The 17,733-nt window shown below is 35.7% G+C and overlaps 2 protein-coding genes and 1 long non-coding RNA gene across 4 annotated transcripts; 2 read left to right on the plus strand and 1 right to left on the minus strand.

The window, feature by feature from the left end:
• Window positions 1–340: 340 nt before the first annotated feature.
• Window positions 341–14,636, minus strand: LOC127176307 (uncharacterized). Its single transcript, XR_007829076.1, has 8 exons — window positions 14,535–14,636; window positions 14,274–14,454; window positions 13,980–14,193; window positions 13,687–13,853; window positions 11,340–11,477; window positions 8,044–8,345; window positions 4,113–4,306; window positions 341–468 (listed from the first exon to the last, which is right to left on the minus strand). It is a non-coding gene; the product is annotated as an uncharacterized LOC127176307 (long non-coding RNA).
• On the plus strand, window positions 10,320–14,546 carry gabrp (gamma-aminobutyric acid type A receptor subunit pi). Its single transcript, XM_051127912.1, has 9 exons — window positions 10,320–10,658; window positions 10,741–10,853; window positions 10,946–11,013; window positions 11,089–11,306; window positions 11,434–11,516; window positions 11,625–11,762; window positions 13,709–13,861; window positions 13,961–14,154; window positions 14,232–14,546. The coding sequence occupies exons 1-9, from the start codon at window positions 10,549–10,551 to the stop codon at window positions 14,544–14,546; spliced, it is 1,392 nt and encodes a 463-aa protein (XP_050983869.1). The 5' UTR covers window positions 10,320–10,548.
• Window positions 14,637–16,163: 1,527 nt separating the features above from the next.
• On the plus strand, window positions 16,164–17,606 carry pttg1 (PTTG1 regulator of sister chromatid separation, securin). Of its 2 annotated transcripts, none has more exons than XM_051127885.1 (6): window positions 16,164–16,288; window positions 16,497–16,595; window positions 16,674–16,825; window positions 16,901–16,973; window positions 17,053–17,199; window positions 17,309–17,606. In XM_051127885.1, the coding sequence occupies exons 2-6, from the start codon at window positions 16,505–16,507 to the stop codon at window positions 17,392–17,394; spliced, it is 549 nt and encodes a 182-aa protein (XP_050983842.1). In that variant the 5' UTR covers window positions 16,164–16,288; window positions 16,497–16,504; the 3' UTR covers window positions 17,395–17,606. The 2 variants fall into 2 exon arrangements, with proteins under 2 accessions (XP_050983842.1, XP_050983843.1); XM_051127886.1 differs by having other exon boundaries at window positions 16,192–16,288; window positions 16,503–16,595.
• Window positions 17,607–17,733: the final 127 nt, after the last annotated feature.

The following is a 17,733-nucleotide window of genomic DNA, read 5'->3' on the forward strand; positions in this document are numbered from 1 at the left end:
TCCATAAGCAAATTCCTGTCCCCTTGGTGTCAAAGGAACTAGGACACTGACAGTCTTTCAACACAAGCTTTAGCCAACTGATATGTCTGATGTCTGAAGATGTTTTAAGGGTTTAGAGTGTGTGCATTTACAATCCTCTGCATACAATGCTTAAACTGATTTGGTTTAAACGGTATCCTTTTAGGCTACATGCATGCACATGACAGAAACATGATGATATGAGTAAAGAGAAGAGAAGGATAATGGAGAAAAGCCTCTCAATGGACATGTCTAGAGATGAATATTAAATAGCGGAGGAGGTTGTTTGATTACGCTGATGCAAAATTCCACTTGCCTTTCGTCACTGAACGTGGATGTGGGAGTGGTCTCTTCATCATCTTCATCATGAATCCTGATTGGCCGGTTCAGTTCTTTGGTCACCCTGCAGAGATTCCGGTTCATTGTTTATTTATTCAGTATGCGTGTCGCCTGTTATAAAAGGAAAGAAAAGAGTCAGGTCAACAATTGAAATTGGCATTTAAATATAAAATATTTACTGCATAGCTCGCCCTCCCTCGGCCATCTCATAGCAGTCTGCTCTTACAAAATTCCACTGGATGTAAGCAGATTACTAACCCTTTAGATTATCTCATTTTATTTCTTTTTTCTTTGAAACACTGTAGATCATAAGATAAAATGGTCAAAAATGTCACACAGCTGATGATCTGACTGTTTTTAATATGGGAAATATCCTATAAACTCCATTTTTGGTTCAGTGCCCATAGGGTAGAGTCTGGCATAGACCAAGTTGCGCTAATGCCATGTACTCATCCACATCATCCCTATGGTTGGCATGCAGACAAGAAATGCTCTCTTTCCTCATGAAAACAGAACGCTGGAATACATCCTGCCCGTGAGAGAGTAAATGAGAGCGACAGAGTAATAAAAAATAGAGAAAGAGAGAGAGTGAGAACATAGAGAGAGGGAGACAGGCAGAGAATCCGCACATCCTCACAACCAGCACACCTTTACGGTTCACAGCCGGACTCAAGACTGAGAAACTAAGGTGAGTACAGCTAATTTTGCATGAGTGAGTGAGAATTTGAAGTCAGAAAGATACAATGAAGGTTCTAAGGATTTTTAATTAGAATTATTTTGCACAGTACTTGAACTGGCTATAAGGTTTTTTGAAGATTAAAGAAGAACTCCACTTCCAAAACAAAGATTCACATATAATGTACTCACCCCCTTGTCATCCAAGATGTCCATGTTTTTTTTCCCTCAGTCGTAAAGAAATTATGTTTTTTGAGGAAATCATTGCAGCATTTTTCTGCATATAATGGACTGCTGTGGTGCCCCAATTTTGAACTTCCAAAATGCAATTTAAATGCAGCTTCAAACAATCCCAAATGCAGTTGTAAACAATCCCAGCCAAGAAAGAAGGGTCTTATCTAGTGTAATGATCGGTTATTTTCATTAAAATAACACAATTTATATACTTTTTAATGTCAAATGCTCATCTTGTCTTACTCTGCCTGGACTGTTTTTTTTCAGTTCATGACAGTTAGGGTATGTCGAAAAACTCCCATCCCATGTTCTCCCTCAACTTCAAACTCGTCTTATATCGCTGTTTTACCATTTTGTTAAGGGTGTTTGATCTTCTTTGCGTGTTTACTTTGCAAAGACTGGGTCGGAACTTCTGCAGCGATGTAGGATGATTTTGAAATGATTTTTTCGACATACACTAACTGTCTTGAGTCAGAATACACAGAATTCAAGGAGAGCAAGGCAAGATGAGTGTTTGAGATAAAAAAAAGGATTTTAATTGTATTTTTTAAATAGTAACTGATCATTCCGCTAGATAGGACCCTTCCTCCTTGGCTGGGATTGTTTACAACTGCATTTGGGATCGTTTGAAGCCGTGTTTAAACTGCATTTTGGATTTCAAAATCGGGGCACCATATCAGTACATTATATGGAGAAAAATGCTGAAATGTTTTCCTCAAAAAACATAATTTCTTTACGACTGAAAAAAGAAAGACATGAACATCTTGGATGACAAGGGGGTGAGTACTTTATATGTGAATATTTGTTTTGGAAGAGGACTTCTCCTTTAAAGGTTCTTGACGTTTTATTGAAGGTTCTTACGATCAGAATATTATTTTCTGGGTTCTTTAAAAAGCATCAGATGATTTTCTAAAGAACCAGTGAATGAAAATGTATTCATGGAACTTAAAAGAGATAGTTCATCCAAAAATGAAAATTCTATCATCATTTATTCACCCTCATGTTGTTCCAAACCTTTATGACTTTCTTTCTTATGTGAAACATAAAAGAAAATCTTCCAGTATTTTTCTTTTCAATAATGGAAGCCAATAGTCACCAGAACTGTTTGGTTTCCAACAGGGCTCTACGCTTACTTTTCATTTTTTTCTTAAAAAATTTAGGAGGACAGTCAAAATTTTAGAAGCCTTCTAATCAATAATCAAAAAATCTGATAAAAAAATTATTACGAGGTGATATCTGACTCATTAAAGTGATTTACAGGGGAATTTTGTTTTTAACTTTGTAATGGCATTTTTCTAACTTTATTAAAAGTATGTAATCTTTTATGTCAAAATTTTAAAAAATTCTATTTTTAAAGTTTTTAAAAATTTCTAATAAAAAAACAACAGAATAAGAACAAGCAGAATGAGTTGCCAATCAAATGAAATCAGTATTAACAAAATTAATTTGTACTACAGAGGTGGCATAGAAGAACACAAAAGTAGTTTATAGGTGTATTTTCATGTTTAATAAGGCTCAGAGGTGGCGTGAGTGCAATCAAATTCATAAAATCATGTTGAGATTAATGTTTTAAATATAAAATTGTGAATACAGAAATATTAAATGATTTAAATAACTAAAAAAAGATACTTTAAAATGAAACTAAATATGTCAGTAGGTGGCGGCAAGTCACTGATTTAATTACTGAATCATATTTATTTGATTCGTTCGAATGGCTGATTCACTCAGGCATAAAGCAAGTGACTGTCTTTATGAATGGGAAATTGAATCATTGACTCACTAGATTCATTCATAAACGAAACAACACCGTGTTTGAATGGAGATGTGCAGCGGCTCAGTTGTGACTTGTTTCAGACTATTTTTGATGATGAAATAGAGGAAAATCAGGCAATAGTGTTATAGTCAGACATTGTAAGTCAGAGTTACTCAACGTTGCAAAAACTCGTAGAAACCTTTGATGCTTCCCTCAGCGCAAACACAAATATTGGAAATGGAGCTTTTATTTTTAAGAGTGTAAGACAGGATAAAGAAATGTATTCAGGCTGGCTGAGCATATATATGATAGTAACCTGCATGTAAATGGCAAGCTGGTGCATTTATCTGAATGAATGCAAGTCATGTGATGATAAATGAGGTCATGTGGCACATATGAACTCATTTTAATTTCCACTCTCATGTATGAGCTGCACTGCCACACAGATCTGTAATTATAAAACTGTCTGAGTGATCTACTAAAGCAGATGGAGAGGAGACAATTACAAGACCAGGTGGCATGTGAAGGTCTTCTCAATAAAGGAAAGAGGACATATGAAGGTAACATGAATTAAAAAGAACCTGAAAGAAGTGGCAGAGGAGGAAAAAACGGAAGCAGGCGGGTTGATAATCAATCAAGTGGATTGTGATGGCAACGAAGGATGGAGGAAATAGCTATTCATGTGTTAAAATGATTGGTGGCGGTCATCTGATTTTCTGCCATAAACCTCTCGGGCTCTCGGTTCGATTCAGGCATAAGTCACTGGCTCAGACAACACGCTGGTCTAAGCTCTTCTCCTGGTGCTCTGTAGATCACCAGTCAGAGCCTGATATCTACAGGTCTAAAAGGGAAGATGACAGGCCATTCCTTCATCTAGGGCACACCTGGTGCCTCCCTGAGCAGAGCGCTATTATCCTTGCAAATAAGCTAGCAGAGGCTGGGAGCTTCTTACAGCATCGGTGTAGGTTTCTAAGCTGTGGAGGCGTCATTTGAGGAAGTTTTTCTTGATTTGCACCAGAAAATAAACATTAATCCAAGAAGCAAACAAGGCTTTTCTGGAGCCAGAGAGCAGAGGTTATATAATTGAGCTTACTGAGGCGTCACCTGTGCGTCTTCGTGCTGTCAAACATTCATTTAGCCATCGGTTTGAATCCAGCGCCTCTGTTTACAGTGTTGTGTGGGCTTAAAGCCTGAGGACGATGAGAGGAGTCCGCTTCAATTATGGAGAGCCGGTCAATCCGCAGGGGTATGATTAAAGCAGGTCCACTGTCCCTCTCTGGCAGCTTTCTATCTGACGGAAATATAAATAGAAGACTGCTGAACAAAAAGCAATAAGACATGGATGGACATGAAAAAAAAGCTGTCAAATTGATATGTTACATGAGTTGTAAAGAACTGTAGCCTGAGAAGTAACCCAAGGTTTGTATAAATAATGAAGCCATAACCAAGCCCAGATTGAATTCGTTTTCTCTCATTTTTTTTTTGTTTTTGTTTTGGCTTTTTATTTATTTGTTTATTGCATTTTCTGCACTCATTTGCGGCAAAAATTACAACATTCTAAGAAATCTTCTGGATCCGAATATGCATTCTTCCCTAATACAAAAACTGTCTCTGAATCTCCAGTATTCATAAAACAGTAGCCAAAACTCATCCAGAATTCATAACAGTATGAAAATCATCTTGGACTGATACAGACCAGAATTTTGTGGATGTAGCATTACTAAATTTTAATCTCTTTTCAGTTAATGATTAATGAACAGTTAATGAACAGTCATCTTTGATTTATTTATGGCAGCAATTTTTTACACTGGGAGTAAATAATGGTACAGTAGATAGCCTACTCTTTAAACCAAGTATAAATAACAATAAATAGAACTGTTTACACTAAATGCAAAGAGTGACAGATGCTATTCACACAGAGTTTAAATTAAAATAATATGCTATTTATGCTAAAGGTAAAATATCTGAACAGTAGTGAGTGGAGTTAATAGACAGTGCCTTAACCAATCATTTTTTTTAATCTGATCAGTTGTCAATCTATATATATTTATATTGTCTAAAATTGAATGCATTTACCCAAAATATATTTTAAGATTGTAAATATACTTTCTTGCCCCCTGAGGTACATTTTGTAATTTACTTTGGCATTTGAAATGTAAACAGTTTTAGGTCAACTTACTCTCAATTTTAAAAATATATAAGCAACACTATTTACAACATAAATTTACCATATATTTAAAATATATTCTGGAGAGATAAAATATATACTAAAATATATATTTAATTGAAGTCAAAAGTTTACATACACCTTGCAGAATCTACAAAATGTTAATTATTTTAACAAAATAAGAGGGATCATACAAAATGCATGTTATTTTTATTTAGTACTGACCTGAAGAAGATATTTTACATGAAAGACATTTACATATAGTCCACAAGAGAAAATAATAGTTGAATTTATAAAAACGACCCTGTTCAGAAGTTTACATACACTTGATTCTTAATACTGTGTTGTTACCTGAATGATCCATAGCTGTTTTGTTTTTTTTAGTGTTCATGACTTCCTTGTTTGTTCTGAACAGTTAAACTGCCCGCTGTCCTTAAGAAAAATCCTTCAGATCCCACAGATTCTTTGGTGTTTCAGCATTTTTGTGTATTTGAAGCCTTTCCAACAATGACTATGACTTTGAGGTCCATTTTTTCACACTGAGGGACTCATATGCAACTATTACAGAAGGTTTAAATGCTCACTGATGCTTCTGAAGAAAATACAGTGCATTAACAACCATGGGTGTAAACTTTTAAACAGAATGAAGATGTGCACATTTTTCTTTTTTGCCCAAATCATATTTTTTCCATTTAGTACTGCCCTTCAGAATCTACAGAAGATGGCATGTTTCCCAGAAGACAGAATAAATTAAATTTACGCTGATCTTTAAATTCAAAAAGTTTTCTGGCTCCCTGGCTCTTAATACATCGTTTTTCCTTCTGGAGCATCAGTGAGTGTTTGAACCTTCTGTAATAATTGCATCCCTTGAGTCTCTGAGTTGTCCTCAGTGTGAAAATATGAATCTCAAAATTGTCCAGTCATTGATGGAGAGAGTCCAAATACTCAAAATTGCTGAAAAACCAAAGAATCTGTGGGACTCAAAGGATTTTTCTGAAAAACAGCAGGCAGTTTAACTGCTTAGGACAAACAAGGGACTCTTGAACAACTATCACTAAACAAAAAAAACACAGCTGTGGATCATTCAGGTAACAACACAGTATTAAGAATGAAGTGTATGAAAACTTTTGAACAGGTCATTTTTATAAATTCAGCTATTGTTTTGTGGACTATATGTAAACCTCTTTGATCTTATTCAGGTCAGTACTTAATAAACAATAACATGCATTTTGTATGACCTCTCTTATTTTGGTAAAATAATCAACATTTTGCAGATTCTGCAAGGTGTATGTAAACTTTTGACTTCAGCTGTATTTTTTATTTTGTGGTGTGGGCAGTTAAAATCTAATTAGCTAATGCACACACGATGCATGGGGAGTGCGAATCATTGTGAATTACGTGTGTTTCAAATCTGTGGAACTTTTTCTGACGCACAAATTCCACGTGAGCCAGGTTTGACCTCTAGTAATGAGTTAGCCAAAGCAAGAGTTGGCAATAGAAAAATCAGTGAAAATCCCTGCGGTGGAAGGATAAACACTCTCTCCCGAGAAATCCTAAAAGAACATACGGATAAGCAGGATGAAAAGACAGGGAGAAAATAGCGTGACAGGAGACAGACATAGAAAGGAGAAACTGGGAAATAAAATGACACAGATCGTCTCACAGAAACTTCAAAAGTAACAGGTGTGACAAAAATGATAGGGGTATGGGAAACAAAAGAGATGAAAGACACCAATGCGAAATGTGCTGCGAATTTACAACAAGGAACAAATCAGAATTGAGATTGAAACGGGAAGGGGGGCTGAGTGAGAGGTAGAGAGAGAGAAATTGGAAGCATGGAGATGAGGCATGTCAAAAGCCACATGAGATTGTTAATGACATTGATTTATAGGGAGCCAAGCAATGAGAGAGATCCATCTATAAAACTACAGGTGCCATCAGAGGCATCTGACACAGCTGTGTACATGTTTATAAAGGAAAGAGAGAGAGAGGGGGAGGGAGAGAGAGAGAGAGAGAGAGAGACACTGGGGGAATGGGGACGCAGAGAGGGGTTATTCTCAGAGCCAGTCAAGTGACGAGTGTGAGGAAGCCATGCTTGGATGGAGGAGACACACTGCGTCCTGAGAAAGCAAGAAACAACAAGACATTTAAATAAAACGTAGAAGACCCAAGAAAAAGGAGACAAAGAAAAGGATTGAGAACACCTGGATACATTTTGCTGGAACACCAAGAGAGAAAAAGACAAAGAAGAAGAGTAAAGGGTAAAGCCACAATGATCTGCATCCCAGTTCTCCACAGGTAACTGCTGTCATTGTGATGTTCATGCGGCATGACAGAGATGAGGACAGCTGATGGATGGAGGGAGGAGGTGGAGGAGGAGAGGAATAATTAAAGAATGGGAAGATGGAAATGAGAAAGAATATGTAGTGGGAATGATAAGATGAGTGGCATGCCTACAAGAAGATGAAGCATTGTTTACATTCTGGAGAATATATGTGATAGATTTTGTATTGATAATTCTGGCAGTTAATATGTAATTTTAGTAAGGGCTTCTGGAAAAGCTGGAAAATATATATATATATATATATATATATATATATATAAATATATTTTAATATATATGTGAAACTGCTGACACTTGATAATACTCTGTAACACCCCGGGGTGCGAAAGGTCTATTTTATGTGACTAATTTAGAAATAGACGTGCCCTGACATTTTGAAAGACTGCTCTAATCTAATAGAATCCATTGAGAAAAACAGTGGGGGACAGAGAGAGTTAGAATAAAAGAAACCGAGAGAAAGAGAGAGAGAGAAATGGTTGGTGGGGGCTGATCTGTTGTAATATGGTCCAGCACCTTTCATTACGGACTGCTTCTTGTTCAGGTCCCATGGCAATAACTGCAGTGGGTATTGCTGGTGTGTCTTGAGGCAAGGCAATCAGCTTCCTAAGCTTAAAGTAAAGAGAAAGAGTGACTGGGAAGTTGTGCATTAAATAAAATGGTACGTTAATGAAAAGCTGTAGGTGGTGCAATTGCGTGTGGGCAGAGAGGACTGCTGCCATCTTGTGGTAAAGTTCTGGGATATTAAAGTTTGGATGGTTTATGGGTACAGGAAGGTCAACAGGACCAGTGCTTCAGGACCTTGAGTTGAGAGACACCTGGAATAAAAATGCAAATGATTTTTGAAAACAGTGCTTGATTGTGCTCAAATAACTAATTATAATCGCATTCAATAGAGTATTAATATAATTAACAATTATATATTGATTATTGCATTAATACTGCCAAAAGATTCCAACAAATATCATGGAATTTTAAGATTGTGTTCACCAAGCTTTGAAAAGTTGTGGTAATTTCTGCTATTCACAATCAGCTATTTAAAGGAATAGTTCACCCAAAAATGAATATTCTTCATTCGTTCCAAACCTCTTTGACTTCCTTTCATCTGTTGATAAAAGAAGACGAAGGCAAAAAGTTTCTGGTCTCCATTGACTTCTATAGTATTTTTTTTACTATGTAAGTCAGTTGAGATGAGCAACTGCAACCAACCAACAATCTTCATTTATGTTCAACATAAAAAAAAGAAAAAAAAAAAATACAGGTTTGGAACAATTTGAGGACAAGTAAATGACAGACAGGGTTCGTCTCCCGAAGTCCTGATCTGAATCAAATGATTTGCGATCCACGCTCTGAAGTCCCTATCTGAATAATGATTCATGAACCATCATTTCAGATCAGGAGCGTGGATCATTTGACTTAGACTTAGACAAATATGACTTTGCGTATTGTGAACCATTTTAATCAGATAGGGACTGAATCATCTGAATTAAATCATTCAATTCGCGAAATGACTCACAAACCTGTTCCGATTTAAATCAAATGATTCACGATACGTACTCCGAAGTCCCATTCTGAATCAAATAATTCGCAATACACAAAGTTCCAAGGCTGCAAAACGATTAGTTGTGATTAATCGATTCAAAATAAAAGTTTATGTTTATATTCATATTATAAGTGTGTGTACCGTGTATATTTATTATGTATATTTAAATACACACACATACATGTATATATTAAGGAAATGTTAGATTTATATGTAAAATATTTATATTTATATATAGTATAAATTATATACAAGTGTTTACATACAAATACATAGAATACACAAATATTTTTAAAAATATATACATGTATGTGTGTGTATTTAAATATACTAAATAAATATGCACAGTACACATACATATTGTATGTCAACATAAACTTTTATTATGAATCAATTAATCGCGAATAATCGTTTTGCAGCCTTGGAACTTTGTGTATTGTGAATCATTTGATTCAGATCGGGACTTCGGAGCGTGTATCGCAAATCATTTGATTTAGATCGGAACAGGTTTATGAATCATTTCGCAGTTTGAATGATTCAATTCAAATGATTCAAAGTCCCTATTTGAAGCCCCCAAGTCAAATGATTCTCGAAACCACTCTGAAGTCCCATTCTAAATCAAATACCCAAATCGTTTGGAGCGCTTCGAAACAGTGAATCATTTTGCTACGCAATGATTTAACTGATTCAGAGATTTGAAAAGTTCCATTTCACCCATCACTACGTGCTTTTTAAAATCATTACAAGCGATGTCGAAATGCTTTTAATTTGTTCTGGTTTTTGCTAGGGAATTGCTTGAAATGAATGATAAAAGTCATGAGTTTGAATCAATCAGAGAGGTTTCAACATAAATGACTCACTCAATTGATTCAGTTACTCTGTTCCTCTTTTTGCATCTTCAACCATGTTTACATGACATTTTGTCAGTACTACTACTGACTTAGCTTGCTAGTTTTGACATTAACTGAAATAAGCAATAAAGGTGTCATGTTTTGAATTGTGTAAATTTTGTGTTAAAAGATGTGTGCTTATTAAAAAAAAATTAAACACAAATTTTAAAGATACATTGTCTTTCAATAATTCAAGCACTTTTTAAGTTCCTCTTCAGGAATATTGCTATTTTCAAGTGTTTTTCAGGCCTTAAATTTCAAAAAGTCAAATTGAAGTACTTTTAGCACTTTAGGCACCTTGTACAAATCCTGGACAGATGATGACAATTTTCATTTTTTGGGTGAACTCTCCCTTTAACAAACTAAACGAGAAGCTAAAGTTGTAGTTCTTAGTTTTCCAGGCATAACATAAATGCTCAATTATAAGAAATCCAGAAGTCTAAGACATTTCAACAGGCTCAATTACAAGATTTTATTCTCTAATTTGTATAATCCCTGGAAAAAGCAGTGTGTGGGGTGACAAGATAGGACCATCAGAGGAGCTAGTGCCTGGCCATAATCCATCTTTGATGGGAATGTTTTAACAAAATGTTTTTCTTAAATCCTCTTCACAGCCACCGCTCATCTGTATCACATTATCACAGAATGCTGTTCTATCTTCTATTCTGGACGAGTCTATTTCTTTTGATTACAAACGGGTGAGTAGAGATAAACATCTGATGCACTGAGACTAAGAATCACCGGACATCCACATTGTTAACATTTCTCCCTGGCTTCCAGTGAAAGAGGATTTTATGGGAATCATTATGGCGAGTGGAATGATTCGCAACTGCAGCCCACCATACAGAAGCTGATGAAAGGCTACAATCGATACCTAAGGCCAAACTTCAACCGTGAGGCTAATTAAATATAGATGGAAAATTAAAACACAGCTTTTTAAATAATTAAAACCCAATAATAAAAACACATTTCTTTGTTTCCACAGAGGGGCCTGTTGAAATTGGAATGAGTTTGGATATTGCCAGCATTGATGCCATCTCTGAGATTAACATGGTACTATTTATGTTTTTCAACTTATTTTCAAGCAGATTAATGGGATTCTGATCAATTCTGTTCACATACTTTTAGGACTACACAGCCACTATCTTCCTAAGACAACGATGGCGAGATTCCCGCCTTGTTTTCCCTGGAAATGAAAGTCTGAGTTTGGATGGACGGCTGGTTTCTTTGCTGTGGATCCCCGATACGTTCATCCCTGATTCTAAGCGCTCCTTCCTCCATGATGTAACGGTGGAGAACCGTCTGATCCGCATCTTCAGCAACGGCACTGTGCTCTACGCTCTTCGGTAAACACTGACTCTGAATTTACAACTTCTTACCAAAGGCTGAACAGCTGCTCCGGGCAGATGTATGTGCATCTGGGGAACCTTCCCACTGAAATGGTTCAATCAATATTCCTCCTTTTCTCCACAGCATAACAGCAACCATCGCCTGCAACATGGATCTCACCAAGTATCCTATGGATAAACAAGAGTGTACTTTGCAATTAGAAAGCTGTAAGCATTCTCACTCTCAAAACAAAACAAATGCATTTTATTGTATTGATTATTCAAGGGCAGGCAGCACAAACCCTTAAAGCTGTATGTGTGTGCATGCATGTTCAGGGGGCTATAATTTACAGGATGTGGTGTTTTACTGGACCCGAGGGAATGACTCAGTGAAGGGGTTAGATACACTGCGTCTGGCCCAGTACAGTGTGGAGAGCTACTACACATCTGTATCTGAAGCTGTGTACGAAACAGGTAAAAACTAATCTATATTTCATTGGGAATATCTTTTACATTTTATTTTATTAAAGTACCAGTCAGTTTTGGTCTTTCAGTCACATTCTACTTTTTATTTTCACTGTCGGCAGACGTCATCCTTCTAAGCGGTTTACAGAGCAATCATGGTTTACAACCCCCCCACCTCCCCCCAAAAAAATTTTTTGGACACTTAAGCCAGACTTAAAGATGTATGATTGTCATGGCATTAAATGAAAAAAAGATCATCCAAATGGCATTTCAGAGAAATGCACAAGCATTATTTTAAAGCAAAAAGAGGTTTTAGGTTTGAAATGACAAAACAAACAATTGCATAGCATATTTTTTCTGCAGATGTCCATTTATAGTTTTCTTGAATTTTTTAAATTTCCTTTAATAGTATTTTATATATAATCCAAAGGTGAACCATTTATAGTTTTCATTGTATATGGTAAGATACCTTATAGTTAATCAATGAACTGTTTTAATGTAGCATTTTTTTTTACATTTCAGTATATTTATATATTTAATATATTTCGTATTATTTTTACAGTATCTGAGTAGGCCTGTATCTTGCTACAAGGGTGGATCTTTTTTATTTTATATATCATATTTTTTATTTTATTTACTTATATTTTGTATAAATTATCTTTTATATATTTAAATGTATTTTATATTTGTATATTCTAAAAATTATTTTTAAGCCATCTGATATTTATTTGAGTAAGTCAACATTCTTACTGCATTTTACTGCATATTCTTAGAATTTTTATACTTATAATACTTTATATTTTATATATTCTAAATATATATTTTTACAGCCATTTGACAATGTATGAGTAAGCATACATTCTTTATATTTCGCTGTATAATTTTAAATCTTTTTATACTCTATACTTTATACTTCATACAGTACCAGTCAAAAGTTTTTGAACAGTAAGATTTTTTTCTCTCTTCTGCTCACCAAGCCTGCATTTATTTGATCCAAAGAACAGCAAAATCAGTAAAATATTTAATTATTTTTGCTACTTATAATAAATGGTTTTTATTTGAATATAGTTTAAAATGTCATTTATTCCTGTGATTTCAAAGCTGAATTTTGGCATAATTACTCCAGTCACATGATCCTTCAGAAATCATTCTAATATTCTGATGTGCTCCTCCAAAAAAAAAAAAAAAAAAAAAAAAAAAAAAAAAAAAAAAACCCACACATTTATTATGATATTGAAAAGAGCAGTGGAATTTTTTCAGGATTCTTTGATGAATAGAAAGTTCAGAAAAATAGCATTCTGAAATACATTTGTAACATTAATCATTTGTAACATTATAAATGTCTTTATCTTAAAAAATGAACTGACTCTAAGCTTTTGAATGGTAAAGTGTATAATGTTACAAAACATTTTTATTTTAGATAAATGCTTTTCTTTGGATCTTTCTATTCATCAAAGAATGCTGAAAAAAATGTTTTAAATGTTTATAATATAAAAATAATAATAATAATAATAATAAAATGTTTCTTGAACAGCAAATGATTAGAATGATTTCTGAAGGATCATGTGACACTGAAGACTGGAGTAATGATGCTGAAAATTTAGCTTTGATTACAGGAATATATTACATTTTAAAATATATTCACACAGAAACAGTTATTTTAAATAAGTAAAACTATTTCTAATAATTTTACTGTTTTTGCTGTAAAAAATAAATGCAGACTTAGTGAACAGAAGAGACTTCTTTAAAAACAAAAAATCTTACTGTTCAAAAACTTTTGACTGGTAGTGTATATTCTACAAATTATATATATATTTAACTGTGTGGGCCTACATCTTGATATTTAATCAAAATAGCATTAGGGTGAAAAATTAAGGCATAAGGGTTGCTGTTGTTGTAGGTTTTTACCTGAAGCTAGTGCTGCACTTCTCACCTGAATTCTGGATCTGTTGCAGGTTTTTACCCGAAGCTCGTGCTGCACTTCTCCTTACGTAGAAATGTGTTGTTCTTCATTCTGGAGACCTATGTGCCCTCAACACTGCTGGTGGTTCTGTCATGGGTGTCTTTTTGGATCAGTCAGTCCTCCGTTCCAGCTCGCACCTGCATCGGCCAGTGATTCCAAGAGTTTATTGCTCTAAAAAAATATGCTAAAACATTTCTAGATTAAATAAACTAAATATTCCATGTCAAATCCATTTATTTGACAGGGGTGACCACTGTTCTTACCATGACCACACTAATGATGGGCGCCAGGACCTCACTTCCCAACGCCAACTGCTTCATTAAAGCTATCGACGTCTATCTCGGCATCTGTTTCACCTTCATCTTTGGTGCTCTGCTGGAATACGCCTGCGCTCATTTCTGCACCATGCAGCACCAGACCATTGTAGATGTGCAAAGGGTGAGTAACCTCTGGATAGTGGTTACACATTTTTACAACCTGTTGCATATATTAATTTTTACATAAAATTTTCACAGGAGCTACTCAAAGAATTCGAGGAGTCAAATGGTACGACTCACATGGCAAATTCAATATCACCCAAAAAGATGCAGACAGAAGAATCCACTCAGCAGGAGACATCTGAGCAATCTGTTACATGCGAAGGGAATGAGGACACAGACAAGAACCAGAAGGGGTGCGGTTTGTCCTCCGTAAAGCAAATGTCCCGCCGAGCAGCATCCATGATGAGTGTCGAGAATCCTAACAACATCGACAGACATGCACGTGTATTTTTCCCCATGGTATTTCTCCTGGTCAATATTTTCTACTGGCTCTACTACCTTTTATTCTAATGGATGAACAGCTCTACCTCCCATCTCCAAAAATGACTGTACAAGTGAAAAGACTGTTGACTCCCCATCAATTACAGTTAAATAGTGCCCTATAACAAGAAGCTGGACTTGGGTCATTGTTGCATTGAAGCAAGTGTTTCTACACAATGAAAGTGAAGATTACATAGACACACATAAATCATCATCTGCAGCAGGACACAAAGAAGAACGCCGTTCTACGCGTCCACTCTTTCTTAAGCAATTGCCTTCACATGACTGATTTAAAGGGATAGTTCACCCAAAAATGAAAATTCTGTCATTAATTACTCACCCTCATGACATTCCAAACCCGTAAGACCTTCGTTCATTTTCAGAACACAAATTAAGATATTTCTGATGAAATCTGAAAGCTTTCTAACCCAGAAAGGTAGTAAGGACATCATTAAAAGAGATAAAACATAGTAAGGACATTGGTAAAACAGTCCATGTGACTTCAGTTGTTCAATCATAATTTTACAAAGCTATGAGAATGCTTTTTGAATACTTTTTCCCAGAAGATGTGATTTGAGGAAGAACTTAAATTCGTAAAATTATGGTTGAACCACTGATGTCACATGGACTGTTTTACCAATGTCCTTACTTTGTTTCTGGGCCTGGGAACATTTCAGTTGCGTTGATGTCTATGCAGGGTCAAAAAGCTCTTGGATTTCATCAAAAACATCTTAATGTGTGTTCTGAAGATGAATGAAGGTCAGATTTGGAACAACATGAGGGCGAGTAAATAATGACAGAATTTTCATTTTTAGGTGAACTATCCCTTTAAGGGTTCAATGCTTTACCTGTTTTATTTCTTGCTTTGTTTTGCTAGGTAAACGTAACGCGCTGTAAGGATGCTGTAAACTCCATAAACACTGACCATAATAAATGGCATTAAATAAAAGCATTAATGGTCAGTGTATGCATGTATGACTGTACAGTGGGGTCAGAAGTGTGATTCCACATTGATTAAAATCTAATTCAAAAGTTTTAATATTAAAAATGAAAGAAAAAAAAACATATGCTGTTATTCATACTATATACTATATTCATACTTCATACTTTACATTTTTAATCCAATTGTTATTTTGATACAGTATGTAATGAAACATCTGACTACTTAATCACCTAATCAGTTCATCCATGTAGACTGATATCGGCAGTCAGAAGAGAGAACAATGTCAAACATACCGTCCCTCCCATAGACGCGGCATTAGAAACACCCTCGCATAGCGTTAACTAGTTTTTTGTAACTTGATGAAAAGGTGATATAATACAAAATATAGTGTTATAAATGTACATACATATTTTTAAAAATCAAAATATAAAAAACTTTAAAGGATTTATGATGATGATGACCGTTGAAACGCGTCATCACAGGCTTGTGAAAAGGGTCCGTTCACTCGTCCATAGATCCATCCACCCGTTCCAAATGATTTTTGGGAGATTTTACCGTCTTCCTCAGTTTTACTGTCAGACTGAACGCCGTTCGTGCATCACCGCCAACGTTTTACCGTTTATCTATGATCCTGTTGCTTTACGCATACAGGCCAAAAGGTGGCACTGTCGTGCTAACTCAGTGAACTAAGAGCATCGCCCAGTCAAAGAGGAAATTCATCAGCCAATCAGGAAGCAGGTTGCCTTTTAAAACTCAACCGGGAAAGTCGGAACCAAAACAAACGTCGTTTTGCTTTAGCAGAGAAGGAAAGATTAAACACAGAGAAACGGTAAGATTTAATTGTAGAAGACTACGTTTAAGTTAACATGTTTGTATGTAGTGATAAAATTCACCTAATATACCGCGGGTCACTTTTTTGGTTTAAGGTAACTTAAAAGTGGCAAACGGAATTGACCGAAAACGAATGGTTTCGTTGCAAATCATTAATGGCATTATTTGAACCGAACAAGTACCTCTCATTGTGTTCCTTTACAAAGCTATAGACATGGACACCATGATTTACCTGGATCAGGAGAACGGCAGACTGACCACTCCAGCCATCAAATCTCGCCAGAACAGACTGCACTCTGCTCCAGGTCAGTGCCAATAGGTTTTATCCCATAACCAAAAAATGGCTATTCACGAAGCCCTTAATTTATGTGTCACATTATCAGATCAATGCTTGAGGACACCGCTGACTGGAAAGGCACGTCTTGGGGCTCCTCTGCAATCCAGCCGAAAAGCTTTGGGAGTCATAAATAAGGTTGTTGCCACCCCAGCAGCATCTCAGAAAGCAGAGCAGAAGACTAAACCTGAAGAAGTCAAGGTTGGTTTTTGATATGCAAGGTTAAACGTATGGAAGTCTTTTGTAGGTTGACTTAAATGTGTTTTGTTTCATTAGTGTAAGGCTCCTGCTCAGCCAGCTGGTGCGGAGTTGCCAGAGATTGAGAAGTGTTTCCCATACAATCCAAGCGGTAAGACTGACCTGCTGTTTTGTGGCTTTGAAATGTCTTTTCTTTCTGCTCTTAACAGTTCTGTTGTTACATTTTGTAGAGTTTGAGACCTACAGTGTTCCAGATGAAGTCTACCTCAGTCGTTTTTCTCTGGCTGGCCTGGGAAAACAGACGTGGCCGACTGCTTCACCTGTGGAAGAGCTTCTGGAACCATGTTTGCCACTCTCACCTTTAAAGATACCCAGAGGTAATTGATCAATTTTGAAATGTAGCTGAAAGTTGTTAATGCAGGAAGTATTTATACCCAGTTAAACTCGTATCTTATTTGATTTTATTTTTTTCCCCCTCTCATGCAGTGGTGGAATACGTTGATGAAATGGAGGCCTTCTTACAGACAATCAATGAACTGACCGTTGACTTGCCCCCTGAGTGTGAACTGTAAACTTTCATGTAACTTGTGAATTTTGTGCTTTTAAAATTGTTTGCTTTGTGATTGTTATTAAACGTCTTATGAAACTTCTTTTTAAATTTGTTAAACTTCCACTAAGGGTTTTTTTTTTGTTGTTGTTGTAGTTGGGGACTCTAAGCAGTTAATTTTCCACCAGTGTTAAGCTGTTACTAAAGTTGTTGTATTTCATTAAATATTTAACTGACAATTTACTGGTCCTCTTTCTGTTGACTATTCAGAAGATCAGGTGACTTTATTTATTTATTTATTTATTTTTAAACCCTGACCAAACACACCTGAACCAGCTAATTAGGATCTGAAAGTAATTACAGA

The sequence above is a fragment of the Labeo rohita genome, chromosome 14 (assembly GCF_022985175.1).
Source record: "Labeo rohita strain BAU-BD-2019 chromosome 14, IGBB_LRoh.1.0, whole genome shotgun sequence".
Taxonomy (NCBI): Eukaryota; Metazoa; Chordata; class Actinopteri; order Cypriniformes; family Cyprinidae; genus Labeo; species Labeo rohita.

Coding starts and splice junctions, on each gene's coding strand:
- gabrp (XM_051127912.1), top strand. CDS start 10,549: ATGTTTTTCTTAAATCCTCTTCACAGCCACCGCTCATCTGTATCACAT. Junction 11,307..11,433: donor ACTGTGCTCTACGCTCTTCG/GTAAACACTGAC, acceptor TTTTCTCCACAG/CATAACAGCAACCATCGCCT. Junction 13,862..13,960: donor TCCAGCTCGCACCTGCATCG/GCCAGTGATTCC, acceptor TTTATTTGACAG/GGGTGACCACTGTTCTTACC.
- pttg1 (XM_051127885.1), top strand. CDS start 16,505: ATGGACACCATGATTTACCTGGATCAGGAGAACGGCAGACTGACCACT. Junction 16,596..16,673: donor CAGACTGCACTCTGCTCCAG/GTCAGTGCCAAT, acceptor TCACATTATCAG/ATCAATGCTTGAGGACACCG. Junction 16,826..16,900: donor CTAAACCTGAAGAAGTCAAG/GTTGGTTTTTGA, acceptor TTGTTTCATTAG/TGTAAGGCTCCTGCTCAGCC.